A 15,421-nucleotide genomic window follows, 5' to 3' on the forward strand; every position below is an offset into this window, starting at 1 on the left:
TAACGTATTTTGACATCTTTCCATGTCAGTTTATAGAATCTTTTTCATCCATTCTAATGGCACTGCTAATAGGCTATAGTATGGACGTACCATTGTTTATTTAACCACTGTCTGATTGGGGCACCTAGACTCTTGGATATTTTACTGGCAGTACTGCTGTGAGCCTTTGGGTACCTGTCGTTTTGGTCATATTTGTGAGTTTTTCCTGGGCTGCTTTTAATCTGGCAAATTTGTGACTCAGGTAAAATGGTACTCTGCAAGTGAAATCTACCCAGAAACATTTTGTTTAGCCAACACAATTTATTGAATTAGTTGCCAACATTTAGAGATTGGGAAATTTCACATAAAAATCTGGGCTTCCGTTTTTTTGAAAGCTCCCCCTCCACCCCCCGGGCCTGTGTTTATATGAAGTTACCAATGACTGGAGCTGAGAAGCAGTTGACACCTTTAGACGGGGGACATGTTCAGCAAATCACCAGGGTCCTGTCATTCCCCACTGCTTCCCCAGCTCTGAGTGTCAGCGGCCGTCCCTCTCATGCTTGTTCTGAGACCCTGCACTGCCTTATTCATTTGTGTTTCTTGACTTGGCCTGTAGGAATCTGTGAGTTCTTAGCTCCTGCTCTGGGGGCTGATCATTTTAGGTAGTCCAAGTGTTTTCTACCTTGCACTATTGACATTTTAGAGTTCTATGTGTTGGAGGACTATCCCGGGCATTGTTAGATACTTAACATCCTTAGCCTCCAGGTACTGAGTGCCAGTTACCTCTCTTGCTCATTCCTCTCTCTCAGTGGGGCAACCCATGATTCCCTGACATCTTTTCCAAACTCCCTGTGGGGAAGTACCGTTGAGCTTCCTGTCAAGACTGCTTTGACACACAGATGTATAAGAGCACCTTTGGAACTGGTTGAGGTCTAAACTTACAAAGGGCTGCATGACTTAACCTGTTCTAAGACTGGCATCTAGTCTCTAAGCAGGGACAGTGACTGATGTTGAGTATTGAGGTAGGATGGATGGAGCGGTGAGGTGTGCCATTCTTTTCCTGGGAGTACTTCCTTCAAGATTGTTTCCTCCAAAAATCTAATACGATACTGTCATATAGTGTCTCCTCACCAAGTTATCTCTGGAAGCTGATGCTCTTTCTCTTTCCTGACTAGGTGCATATGGCTTTGTTTCTGGACAGTTGCTCACAAAATTTGAAGACATAATTTTTCTTAGGAAATGTTTGAAAGCGCACATGCGTGCACACACACACTTACATGCCTTTGGTATCCTACAAATAAAAATGGAGGGAAGAGGGCGGGGCTCACGTCTAAATCCAGCAGGTCTCGATGATGTGTTGTAACATTTTTACCACGGGAGAGTCTCTCAAAGATACACCAGCACATTCCGTCTCCTTCTCTACAGTGAGGAGAAAGCCTGGACGCGACCATATTTATCTCAAGAAACGTACTTGTGTGATTATTTTTAAAATTAAAAGAAATCCCCAAGCTAATACAGATATAAAAACACCAAAATTATTTTGTGATTTATGAAGGTAATCACACAGCCAGCTTTTAACGGTACCACTAGTTTCCACACTTTCTCATCAGGAAGAACTCTCAAGATCAGTGCAATTAAACCGATATCCTGTTCTCAGGAGTGTCCAGGGAGAGAGCAAGACCTTCTCTACTGCGCTCGAGCAGCCGAATATACTGAGTTAGAAATCAAGAGTCAAGATTTTGAGACATTTCCTAGAATATTTCCAAACTGCTTTTATTTTAAGAATTTTACATAGTTGTTAAATGCAGTTTATTTCTCTTATAAATGGCTTGAGGTCATACACCATATTTTATCATTTCTTTCTTGGAGTGCTTGATCATGCATGCGAACCTTTTTGCCCTTAAAGAAAAATTTTGTTCAAGAAAAAGTCCTCTGCCTGTGGAACCTGAGTCGCAGCCTTTATGTGTGTTAAAAATTGGACAAGAATTTTCAAGTCATGAATCATTTACATTTTCCTGACTAATTATTTTGTTTTGGGAGAAAGTGGAGGAGAGAAAAGGCATCCGGACTGCCCCGTTTGGGTTGTAAATGCATTACCATGAGTGAAGCCAACGTGCGATGTTTGCTTTGGATATTTCCTAATTTCTCTGTGCAATTTTATAAGATTAATTTGACTCAGAATCAGACCCACTCTACTTGTTTGTGTGGCGGCACGGGAGCGGTGGTCCCACTGGGCCGGGCTTCATATTTTCTTTCTTCTTGCAAAAGTCAAAGCTAGACATTTTGCCAAATTTGACAAAGTCCAATAACTTTTCGCCAGTTTTTTTCCCCCCATTAAAATTAACTGGTGCTCTCATTGGCTCCAATACTTGGAAAGTCAATCTTGGATACTTAATAAACTTTTTATTAAAAAGGAGGGTCTCATTTTCTCTCCTTGCACAACACATTCCTTACTTAAGAATTTCGCTTTGGTCATGTTCATAAAAGTAATCACAAGAAAAGCAGTGTGGCATAGGGGAGTTACAAGTCCTCAGTGGAAGGAAGGTACCCTCTGAACATTTCAAAAACCTGACCCTGCAATTACATTTATGCCCGGCAATTCTCTTGAAAGTACACCATGCTCATCCGGCAAACCACCTCCAGTCTGTTTGGAATTACAATATTTGCAAATTATTTCCCATCTCCAAGGGCCATTTGTAATGGAAAAAAGAAGGGATATGAACTTCTGAAAAAGTCCGTTTTAGGGCCGTCTGCCTGGGAATGACAAAACAAAGGTCATGGGGACGTTCTGTGGTCCAGCCCTGACTCAGCTGTTTGGTTACATAATTCACCCCGAGTGACCTGCATACTTGCATCTATAAAATGGAATCCGTAACATTTAATGAAAAAAATCGTAATGATTTTCAACAAAGCATGTTCTCATCTTAGTGTTACAGGAGGCGTTCTGCAAGAATTAAGTTTTTGCGCGTACCTTCTCTCTCTCTTCCCAGTGGACCGAAATGTTTATCTAAAAATCTATGGGCTTTCTTTTCAGGATGTATATTTCATTGTGAAGCACTTCTTAAGGTTTCCAGTGTGTTCCAGAAAGTCATTCATTTTTCATTATTTATAATCTTTAGTATTTCATAAATTGCATATTGCACCTATGTTTTGTTTCATAAGATTTCAGGTTTGAAAACAATTTGGATACAATATATGTCTCTACAGAAAGAGTGAAAAGAATGCTTTTAAAAACTGAAATTGCACCCTTGGGCTTCAGGTCCTAATGCGGCTGGGAAATGCCGAGATCTTGAGGGACTTTTTGTTAGTGAAAAGATAAAAGATTTTTTTTTTTCTTTTTCTCAAGTCTCCCATCATTAAAGTTTGATTCTAACAGCAGACTCCTTCTCTTTTTCATGTGTGTTGAAAAGCAGCTACTCCCTGTATCAAAGCCATCAGCCCGAGTGAAGGATGGACGACGGGAGGCGCGACTGTGATCATCATAGGGGACAATTTCTTTGATGGGTTACAGGTCATATTCGGTACCATGCTGGTCTGGAGTGAGGTAGGTGTTTTCTGAACATTAATATCTAATAGCTTGGTCTAGTGGAAGATACTGTCTACACTTGAATTTCTAATAGAGTGTGTAGAATTTAGTGGTGCCACTCTGGGTGGGCCAGCCCCGGTCTCCAGAACTCTGGGAAACCAGGAAGGATGAGTTGGGTCTCCCTGGAGGCAACGCTCTCCACTGAAATGACTTCCATCCTCTGACCCATGAGCACTGGGGGAGTTTCTGTTTGGTCATTTGTCCTGTTGGGCTTGCCGTGCTGCGGAGGTCTGATTGTATATTGGGAGTTAGAAAGGAGACGCAAAGTCATGGAACATGTAGGAAACATCTCGTTCAAACTCTAGCAAGGTGGTCATCTGTAAATAGTTGTAGGTGGCGTCTATTGTAGGCCCATCTTCAAGGAACACTATTCAGACGACAGCAATAATTTAGGTGTAGGTGGTTCTTGACTTATTCAGTGACTCAGCAGAAATGGAGCCATTTGTCAGGGAAACCTGGAAGAACCAAGACTTTTTCCAGAACTAGGAATGTTCAGGTCTCAGGGTGTCACTGCAGCCAGATGAAAGTGACTGTGCTGTGCTTCCCAAGTGCCGTGATCATTTTAACGTGCCGGTTGACTTGCTCAGCAATAATCTAGTTAGTTCAAGGTTAGAACACGTAAACATCACCGCTATATAGATGCCAGGGTGAACTTGCCTTTGCTTTCTAAATTCTGAGCCTGGATTTCTCAGCCAGCATGCCCAGGACTTCTTCTCTTTCATGTCACCAAAGCTTAGAATAAAAACAATCTTAGGGCTACAAGGTATCATAGAGCCCATTTGTTCCACTTGCTTTACAAGAAGTCAGATGAATCATTAAACTTTATTGAGACTTTCTATGAGCTAGGCACTGTGCTGGGCTCTTGACATAAATCATCTCTCTCAATCTTCTCGCTACACCACCAGGTAAAGACTCTTTCTTAGCGTGTATCTTCTCTTGATAAGGATACTGACACTTAGCGATACATAGTTACATGCCCTGAAGGCAGCATCCCAGCCAGAGCCTGGGAGCGAAGGGGATAGGCATGTGGCCACACCAGGCAGTCAGCAGAACTGGAGCTAGAACTCAGATGTTTAATTTCCATTTCTCGTTCTCCACTGCTGCTTACCCCGTCCACATATTTTGTGTTTTCTCTTTAGAGGGGCCGTCGAGACAAGCAGAGATAGGACTGTGATAGTTGATTATGTTTATCTTTATTTTTTTTTAATTATTATTTTTTTAATCCTCACCCGAGGATATTTTTCCTTTTTTTTTTTTGTACAGATAGAGTGGGAGGGAGAGAGAGGAAGGGAGAGAGAGACAGAAACATTGACGTGAAGGGACACATCAAGTGGCTGCCACCCGCACGACCAACCAGGGCCGGGGACAAACTGCAACCGAAGTACATGCCCTTAGCGGGAACCGAACCCAGGTCTCTCCGGACCGCAGGCCGATGCTCTAACCGCTGAGCCAAACCGGCCAGGGTGATTATGTTTATCTTTAAAAGCAGAATCTTTTAAACCTTCTCTGTGCGCTTTTCTCTGCCAGGAACCCCACAGGCAAGCCCCTTGCAGCCAACAAGTGGCATGTGCCCGGCCAGAGAATCCAAGCGTTGGTAAAGATGAATCAGGAATGGGCTTCTCAGCCCACCAGACTAATTTTTGTCCAAGTTGGAGCATCCCAGGCATGAAGGGTGGACGGAACTCCCCCTGCACCCCAATGCTCTGTCAGAACCACTGGGTTGTAAAGTTAGAAGCATCACAGACACGGCATGTTTGACTGCCAGCCGGGTGTCTTCATCTTTGTTTACGGTAGCACAGCCTGTCCCAGGTCTTGTGGGCTGTATCCGCACCCCTTTCTATCTGCCATTTTGTGACTTATCGCGGTCACTGAAAAAGGGGAAGATGCATAGAAAATGGACTGCTGGCTCCATGTCCTTGTGGTCAGTGTCAGGTTTGAACGGGAGGTGGGGCTCAGAATGACAGTAAGTCTTACCGCCCCTCTAAGAAGAAGGTGGTTTAACCTGGACTTTATTTACAATCTTGTGCCGAAAACCAAACAGAAACCAAAAACCCTGTGCGTATATTGGCCCAAGTACACTACATTGATTGTGGAATGAGGACTTCCGCCCATCAGGAAATAATTGATGTGCACCCTAACCTTGTTCCCAGTCAAGGTTCCTCTGCTCCCCTCAGTTCCCCAGTTTCTTGCCCTCTTTTGGGGATAGATAAGGGAGGTTAAATTCTAACTTGAATTTACTTAGATTACTTTAAAGAACCTGTTTCCGTATAACTAAATGGATATAGCCCATAGAAAGGAAAGTCTGAGTAAGGTGTCCTCTTCCTTCCTCTGTCCCTACCCTGTCCCTGCCTCAGTGGACAGAAGTCCTCACGATGGATGGACCCAGGTGGGTCGAGCTGGGAGGTAACAGTGAGGGATGCCTGCTCCTTCCTTGTGCACCTGCTCCTCCGAAGCTGCTCTCGTTCGTGGCTGTATCATAAATCCACTATCACCCTTTTCTGGTGGAAACCTACCCGCACTTTCCCAGATGATGGAGAAGATTTAAATCCCTTGCAGCATTAGCAGCAGTTAGGTGTCCGGATGGAGGAGGTGATTTTAGCCTGTTGACATTCAGAAAAATGTGCCTTGCAGAAGTGAACTGTTTTGTTAATATTCTAAACTATTTATATATTTAGATTTTTAAACAGGCTATTTCATGGATATGCTTTTTTCTTTCTCTTACTGCAGGGAGAGCATTTGGTACTATTCCAAAAAAAAAAAAAAAAAAAATATCCATTGCATAATGGTGAAAAATTAAGAAATAGCTCAAAGTTACTTAGAATTTATTACATATAGGTACTTTATACATATTAATTTATTATCTTCATGATTACCCTAGGTTAGATACTCTCATTATTCCCATTTAACATATGAGTAAAATGAGAGTCAGAGAGGTTAAGAAACCTGTCCAACACCACACAGCCCAGTAGTGCTAGAGATGGGATTTAAACTACAATGTACATTTTTACAAAGGAAATGAATCCCAGGTTAATGAGCAAACAAATGAAATATTGCCTATAATCCAGGTGGTACTATAGTGGTAATAATGATAGTAGTAGTAAGTACATTTTATTTTGGTAGGGGCAAAAAATAGCAACCAATTTTGGGGTCATTTCTGTAGGCTGCCATTGGATAGGATGAGAACTTGATACTGTGAATATTTAAGAGAAGATATTTATGGGAAACCTATAGAAAAATGCAGGGTCTGACTCATTTTAGTTAACGATCATTGAGTGGTTAGCTCTTGCCAGGGACTAAGTATTTGGTATGGCTCTCATGCAAGTCTTGTAACATCTGTTTACCATGTCGTTCTCATTTTACTGAGAACGTTAAATAAGCGGTTAGTTATCAAGTGGTGGAGATGGGATTGGAACCCAGACAATGCAGCTCTAGAGCTCATTTTATTAACTGCCCATGATTTAGCCTATGCCAAAATTTTACTCAGGGATTTTACCACATCAGACTAGCGTGTAATGCCCACCACTGTCATTAATGCCTTGTGCTGGGGGTATTTGACAGTTACTGTCACCTTCTACGGTGAAGTGGACTTGGCATATGGAGACTCAGAGAGGGCAGAGCGATCCCTCCACTTTCTAGTTGTATGTCTGAGGTTGGAGCCACTGGCTTGTGGGATGATTTTATCCTTATGAAGGATACGTGCCTTGTTTTAGGGGCAGAAGACAGCCGCTTCCTTGGTCTTTATAAGTGACTTAGACAAGACAGTTAACCTGTTGGGACCTCATTGCTAGAGTAAGATCCTTGTCTATCTGAAGTTTTTGTCTCCTGGCCATGTGGTCTCTTGAGGTCATGCTACCTCTGAAGTCTAAGTCTTTTTATTTTAAATAAACTTTGATTGCTTCTCCATTTTCTCACTCTGTAGCCCAAAGCACTCAGGAAGTGGGCTGCTGGGCCAGGACCAGCAGACAACATTTTAGATCAGCAGACGAAGCTATTATTCGGAGTCTTTTTTTTAACTAAAGAATTTTAAAAAGAGCCAGAGAAAATAGGGCTGGCTTAATTTACCCTCATCTGTGCTCTTCTCCTACCAACCCAATCTTTTGCAAATGAGTAGTTTAGTTGAGCTCACTGATTGTCCTCTGAGGGTTGGGAAGAAGAAAGGTGGCACTCCTAACTCAGGGCTGCCTCCTTCGAACTCCCAGGCATGGGGTGAACAGCGTGGCTTTCTTGTGAATGTGATTCACCCTCTTTGTTACTTTTCCTTTGTTGTTTCTTGCCCTTTCTCCTTTCCTTTCAAAAAGCAGCTTATTTTATTGATACCCGTGTGTTTATCATGCCTCACCCCAAAAGACTTAAAACAAAACACACTGTAAACTTTTATGCATAGATGCCAGAAAACAAGCAGGGTTGATGTGTACTCATGTTTAGCATGAGTTGAGTTTTTCTGGATCAGAGATGTACTTGCTTGCTTTTCATTTCCCACTAACATGTGATTTGGAGGAAGAAGGGATTCCTGCTACTGGTTGGTAAAGATAATCATCATTGTAATATCTGAATTCCTCTAATTTCTCGGCAGTGAGTACTGGCTGGCTTGCCTGCCAGGTGTCTAACACTGGGCTAGGTACTATATGGGTGATTAAGATTAGGCTTTGTGGAAGCTGGCGTTTCATTTGGAAAACAACTTGCTCCCATGAAACACATTAGAGAGTTTCATAATATGCTTATGTAATCCAGTGTTCAATTTGCAGTTGCAAATCCAAGGCAAGGTTCTAGAGAATGGTGTAGTCAGAAGTAGACTATTTGAATAACCAATCAAGCGTCCTGTCATGTACAAATGGGTCTCTCACAACCCTTTGATTTAATCACCGAACTCTCAGAGAATTTATACAGCTCAAGGTGTTTAAGCTGTCTGTAAAGAAAACACGGTGGTGGGATTGGCGAGGAGCAGAGGATGGACAGACCATCATCCAGGCAAAGGCGGAGACTGCATGGGGTAGCAGTAGGCAAGGAGCCACTCAGGAGACCTGGATTCTAACTGCAGCCCTTCCATTGCCCAATCAGAGCATCCAGACTTTAGCCAGTGTTGGTCATTGGACCTCAGTTTCCTCATCTGAAAATGATGGGTTTAGACTAAATCCTTTTTGAAATCAGCTACTATTCTAGTAATTCCTTGTATCTAAAGTTGACTCCCTTGAGAATCCCTCATAGTAAGAAGGGGGAGTGACGATGGGTAGAAAGTAGCTTCCTTTCTTCCACTATTGTTCTTTACTTTTACAGCTAACACACTTGCAATATGCAGATGTCATGTTTATTTGCCAAAGGAGTCTTTGAAAGTCATCAAAACAATTTAATTAGCCACAAAATTGGATCTCCCTATTGATAGTCTTTAGTCAATATTTTTCCCCTCTACATTTCAGATTCTGGTATCTGATATAAACCTGAGACTTATACTGCCATGTGGCTCTAATTTATTTTCTGGATAGTTCTATGGAATATTGTATACCAGTTCTTAGGGATACCATTAGGTAGCCCATGGGGGATGAAAAAGGGAGGTTTTTCTTAGTAAGTTTGGGGAGTGTTGAGTCAAATAAATTCAATGGGTCCTTGATCTACGACCTTGCAGAACTTTGGAGATATTGACATGCACTGTGAAGACCTAAAATGTAGTACATGGCATGTCCCAACCTTTAGTGACCACAGAACCTTTTCTCAGGGATCACCTTTAGGAAAATGTTTTGGTGATGGCTGTGCATTTGGATTTCATGTTAATGAAATAAAGTCATGAAATTCAATCATGAGGTGATTGGGCTGGGGTAGAAGTGAGAGAGTCATCTGAAATATTTGCAGAGTATTATTCAGATCAGACCAGGGATACTTAAAGCCATCATTCTTTAATGCTGCAAGGCTCTGAATGGACTTTCTCTCATATTTAGTGCACATTTGGCATCAGATGTCATGTGATTCTGTAGGACAGGTAAATTCCAAGATTGCCAGGACCACTTAGCTCAGATGGGAGAACCCAGAATTTCATCCCTGCATTGACTATATTAGCCTCACATGGGGGTACATATTGTCTTTTTCATCCATTTGAATGTTTCCTTCAGCTGCATCCCCAGCAATAGGGAGAGGTCAATAGGAGCCACTGTGGAGAGGAACTGAGAGGTGAATGCAGTTGGGTAAATGGCAGTTTGGGGGCTGAGAAGCAATTTTGCTGCTTGGGTCCAAAAGTTGGAAAACGGGGTTATAAATGCAGTTTTTGACTTCTTTCCTTCTTCCTATTTCTACTTTCTCATCTGCGCACGTAAATCAGAGAAAGGATTCTAAATAAAAAACAACATGCGTTCCTCTGTGACATTAAATAGTGAGTGGCTCTAACTCATTGAAGTTCCCCCCGAAGTTCCCCAGGCCTCTCCGGCCCTGGTTTTTATCGAACCACATGCAGAGAGTCGCACATTTGGAGGGCTCCGAGGCTGTGCTCCAGTCAGGTGCAGCTGTTTGATTCTGAAAGTGAGGAGAAGAGGCTGCAGAGCCATGTAGTCACTTGTCCTGGGAACGCATTAGCTACTTAGTGCTGGGGTTCTAGCCCAGTGCTCCTGACACGGACCTCCCCCACCCCCATCCACTTTCTCCTACGCCAGGTCTGCCCATGACACTCCCGCAGGCTTTCAAAAATACTTCCTCATGACAGCCTCCCTTACAGTTCCCAAATTCTCCGTGGCATTGGCGTTCTAACAGTGGTCGTCTATACTCAACACACATGAGGAACAAGTTCACTAAAATCAGAAGGAAAGTTAAGAATGGTGGAGCAGGACACCCTCTCAAATGTCTTCTCTTTCAAAATTTTGTAATATAAATGTGGTAGAATGTAAATAGCTTGTCATTTATTTTACTCAGGTTGAGGCTTACATATATAAGTTCAATTCAAAGTTGATTAAAATGCATGGGTTTAAAATAATTCATTGTTGCCTACTTTTTCCTAAATATGTAGGTTGCCAAGTCTGTATTGAACCTTATCGATTACCTATTAAGTGGAAGATCTTTAATGCAAAATTATAAAGAGGATTTGTAAAGAATAAAAAGAGCAGTCTGAATCAGTTGCATTACATTTTGAATGTGACTTTGAAAAACACCTTTCAAGCCCAAGTTACTTTTATGGGAAATCATTTCGGAATGAGCCAGCCTATTAAAAAACAGATTAAAAATAGTCTAATGGCCTTTTAAATATAGTTACAGTTACAACCATGCTCACCTTATTCCTAAAAATGCTTTAGTCTATATTTTTATTTCTAATGACTAAGGCACTTGAAAATTATTCTCTACATGGATAGTTATGGGGCAGTTAAACACGACTTTAAAATGTCATTTGCAGCCCATTGTTTATGGCACATTCAGGGAGTCCACGCATGTGCCTGTACCCTGAAAAGAGAAACCGCAGAAGTATGATGGGGCTCTCATTGGGACATGAATCAAAGACAGAATTCACAGCTGACCGCGGCCATGCGACTTCCATGAAGAAAATGGTTCCCAAGTATATTGTGTTCATTTCACATGTGCGCCCAGTGCTCACTGCTGGAATGGCTCCCGACGGTCGGAACTGAAGCCGTCCTCCTCACACAGGCTTCCTGCCTTTTTCCCTTAAAGCCGCAGCTCCCCACTCTGGGGTTCCAGCACGCCCCCAGGCTCTGCCCTTTCGGCGTCTTTGCCCACTATCCATCTTCACTTACGCTCCAGTCGCACTGTTAGCTGCTCCACTGACCCACAGTGATTTTTCACCTCTGCACTCTTTTTTTTTTTATCCTCACCTGAGAAAATTTTGTGTGTGTGTGTGTTTTTTGTTTTGTTTTGTTTTTCATTTATTTTCAGTTAGAGCGGGAGGGAGAGAGGGAGGGAAAGAAAGAGAAACTTTGATGTGAGAGAGACACATTGACTGGTTGCCACCCACACGACCCTAACTGGGGCCAGGGACAAGCTGCAACCGAGGTACGTGCCCTTAGCGGGAACCGAACCCGGGTCTCTCTGGTCCGCGGGCCGACGCTCTAACCGCTAAACCGAACCGGCCAGGGCCCACCTCTGCCCTCTTGTCTTGCTTGTGCCATTCCACCTTCCACAATGTTTTTCCCTCCTTCCTGTGCCCAATCCTTCTGTTCTTTAAGATCCAGCAAAATACTACTCTTGTCTGTGAAGTGTTCCCTCCCAGCTCCAGGAATTAAATGTTCTCTCTTCTTTCTAAATTCCTGTATGGCCATAGTAAGTTCCTTGTACCTTTCAATCTTTCATTATTGTTATTTAAAGGGCTGCTCTCACCTTTAGAGGCAGGATCCACGCTGGATTCAGCTTAGTCTCCTACAGTGTCTAGCACAGAGCCTTGCACATCAGAGGCATGAATTTATACAAAATATTGTTGAATGACTTCATCCATTCATTCAAACAAATGCTCCTTATTGGCAACTCTTGTACTCAATGATGTTCCAAAGTGTCAGTACCAGACAGACAGACTGCCGTTTAGTTTTGGTCAATGCATGTGTGGTTAGGTAGTTTATATTTAGATACATTTATTGTGCAGTAAGGGTGCACATAAATACCTTAGTGTAAATCTGTTGGTAATGGTGAGGATTAAGTAGTAATAAAACTAATACTTTTTAAGTGATTGATACCAGTGAGGCCGCCCCCTTATTCATTACAGGCATTATATCAATGAATCCTTATAATAACATAATTACATAGCTGACCCCCTCTCCCTACTCCACCCCCCTTCCCAAATGATGAAACTGAAGATCAGAGGCCCATGGCTGGCAATTTGCGAAGCTTAAACTCGAGTCAAAATCCATGTTCCTCCAGACCCATCTCTTAACCATCTAATGAGAATGTCGCGAAACCCCATTCATCCAGAGAAGAGTGTGACAATAACCTCAACTCTCCCAAATTCGGCATGACACCAGAAGTCAGCAAAAATAAAAGGAATATATACCGCAACGGACTTTAGGGTGCCCAGAACAGTGATTTTTAACAAACGATGTGATCTTTTCCCCCAAGTCGCAGCAAAGGAACAAACGAGAGACAGGTTTTGAGGACCAGTCTCACTGACAGCAGAGTGACAGTTTAATGTCAGGGCAGAAATGGAAACCCCGAGAAGCAGATGAAGAACTTTGTTCCAGGGGCGCACATTAATGACTCTTCACAGTGACAGCGGCCCTGGGTCCTCAGGAAGGAGCTGGCAATTATATTCCATATGTTCTCTCTACAACAGTGAGATGTGTCTGAGGCCGACTTCTCGTGAGAGCCGCTGGAATGGCTGTGTTCGGAGGGGTGTGGCTCTGGGTTTCTGTGCAGCTCACTTCCTGAAGGGACGTGTTAGATGAAGAATGACTGAATGTATAGGCAAGTACTGATGTATGCAGTATGCAAATAGGAACTAAACCACACACCCCTCCCCCCGTGCTAGAATGAGTCTCTGTTTAGTATCTTGATGCCCTTTTCTTCGAGCTTTGAAAGATCCTAAACGTCTTGGTGAAAGGTGAATTCATTCCCTGCTTCCCCATCTCTCAGCCTCTTGGTGCTCATCGTTTCTTTCCTAATTCCACAGGCAACGATTCGGCCCTGCAAACCACCTACTTCGGTAACAAACAATCAGCCTCTTCCATAAACGCCATCTGCCTTTGCCTTTCTTTTATACTTTAATTTTCAAACCAGCAAGCAGGAACCCAAGACCCTAAGCCAGGCCCGATTAAGGAATGATGTCCCTTCTTGACTGAATTTAGAAAAACAAGCCTTGAGAAAGAGCTCATTGTGCAGTCGCAAACCACAGGGCCTGGCGTTGCCGGGCCCAGTCCCTCCTGCTGGAACCCTCTGGACCTCGGAGCTCACCAGTGCTCTTCCAGCTCCCAGATGGTCAGGATGGGGTCCAGTCTTTCATGGAGCCCAATTGGCTCAAGACTTACATCCTGGGAAGAGAGCTGGGAAGAAAGTTTATTTAAAAAACAAATTACCAAAAAATAAATAAATACATCAACCCACAAAACCAAAGGTAGTTGAAGTATAATGTATTTATTTTAGCTTTTTTTTTTCTTTTCTCTCCCGAATCTGTTATTTTGAAAGATGATCTTGTTGCCTTTTTTCTGTGTGTGTGTGTGTGTGTGTGTGCGCGCAGTTAACTGGATTGACTGAGGGATCTGGTTAGATTTGGGGGAGAAGAATTGGGAGGTATGTTTTTTACAAATGCTTACTGTGGCTACAAGGAAGTTTGTGGAGACATAGCAAAACGATTTTTTTTTTCTTGAGTAACAAGATTTTTGAATGGGGTGGTAGATTGATAAGGGACTTTATTGAATCTTTATCCTAATTATTGGTGGCGGGTAATGGCATTTATTCATTCAGTGTTCAACAAGCACAGGGAGGACCAAGAGTAGGGTTACAGTTGTTCGTATGGAAAGTAATACAATTAATAAATAATAATACAAGAATAAACTCTGTGTTTTCCAACTTTTGCCCCCACACTGTATTTATTGAGAGTACTAGTTCCAGACCCTGTTAAACTGGAAATGCTGCAGGGAAATCAAGCAAGACCAAGTTTATATCCTCATGGGGCTTATATTCTTGTCGTGGGACACGGGCCATTGATAGGAAAATCTGTCTGCATCTCTCTATTGTGTATCTGTGTCTATGCCGGTGTGAGAGGTTTCAGACCGTTTAAGAAATACTGCTAACTATTCCCAAGCTAGGTTTTAAATCCCTGTTTAACTCGATTCCTGAGACTTGACTTTCAAAAGTCTCCTCTGACATTCATCCATAGAGTTTATCTCTGGGAATCCATGTAACCCAACATATTTTGCTAAACATGGGTTTAAAGTTATTCTGTTGAAAGGACAACGGGAAACCAGAATGTTTGTGAAACAGTAAATGCCCCCATTGGCTCCCTCACACGTTCCCGGGGAAATCGTACACTGCCTTTGAGACAGGCCATTCCTGGGAACAAAACCATCCGTGTTACGAAACCCAGAGAACTCTGATCAGGGACAAACCAGAATACACGGAGGACCTCCGAGGGCTGGCGTCCCCTGATGGTGTCCTATCCACTTCAGGGGGACGGATATGTAACGTGGAGGTTCAGCTACCACAGTCACCGCAGAGAGGAGTTTTCGGCTTCCTTTAGGAACTCACGAAGATAAAAAAAAAAAAATTTTTTTAAACGCCATCTTTAAGTAAAGATGAATGTTCCAGAGTGCAGGGAAAAGAAGTTCCCTTGTTCGGTCACGACCACTGTGGTGTCTCTTTAAAAAATCCTTGGGTGATTTGGTTTTGAAGCTTTAATTATGCTTTTATGTTACGGTTTTCTTATTTAAGTGTCTGCTCTGTGTCCAGCACTCAGCACCCCCTGCCTATCTCAAAAGAGATGGATATTATTATCCTGATGGAGGAGGAGGGAGAATGCTGTGAGAATTATTAATACATAAATTAAAAAATTAATCTGGAAAGTGTTTTAGGATCCCTAGAGAGCTCTACCCAAACACAGCATATTGAACATTATTGTAAGTACTCCCACAGAGCAGAAAAGCCCGTGCAGTGTGAGAGAAGTAAACTGAGGCACCAAGGGTGACGGTGGGTGAATGAGCCAGCCTCGCCTCACAACCCAGACCCGGGGGCTAACCCCTAAAATCACTGTCCCGGCGTCCACTTGAGGCTTTTTCTAGTCATTAGTGTTCATTGATTTTCCAGAGAAGAAATTTTTCTTTCCTTTTACTTCTTCTCTTTAAGTCTTTGCTTGTTTTGGACTTAAAAAAAAATAAAAAAATAACTCTTTAGTGTTGAAAGTGATTAAGGCTAAAATATTAAATACTAAGGCCAGTAATGAAAAATCACTGG

General features: G+C 42.6%; 1 protein-coding gene across 3 annotated transcripts in view; it reads left to right on the forward strand.

Moving 5' to 3' along the window:
* EBF1 (EBF transcription factor 1) overlaps positions 1-15,421 on the forward strand; it is a 377,140-nt gene that overhangs the window by 275,472 nt on the left and 86,247 nt on the right. For 2 of the 3 annotated variants that reach the window (XM_036282000.1, XM_036282001.1), the window contains exon 9: positions 3,393-3,523. In XM_036282000.1, the coding sequence (XP_036137893.1) occupies positions 3,393-3,523 (131 nt within the window). Of the gene's footprint in view, positions 1-3,389; positions 3,524-15,421 lie in introns of all 3 variants that reach the window. The other variant, XM_036281999.1, reaches the window with a different exon arrangement.

The sequence above is a fragment of the Molossus molossus genome, unplaced genomic scaffold (assembly GCF_014108415.1).
Source record: "Molossus molossus isolate mMolMol1 unplaced genomic scaffold, mMolMol1.p scaffold_m16_p_4, whole genome shotgun sequence".
NCBI classification, from domain to species: Eukaryota; Metazoa; Chordata; class Mammalia; order Chiroptera; family Molossidae; genus Molossus; species Molossus molossus.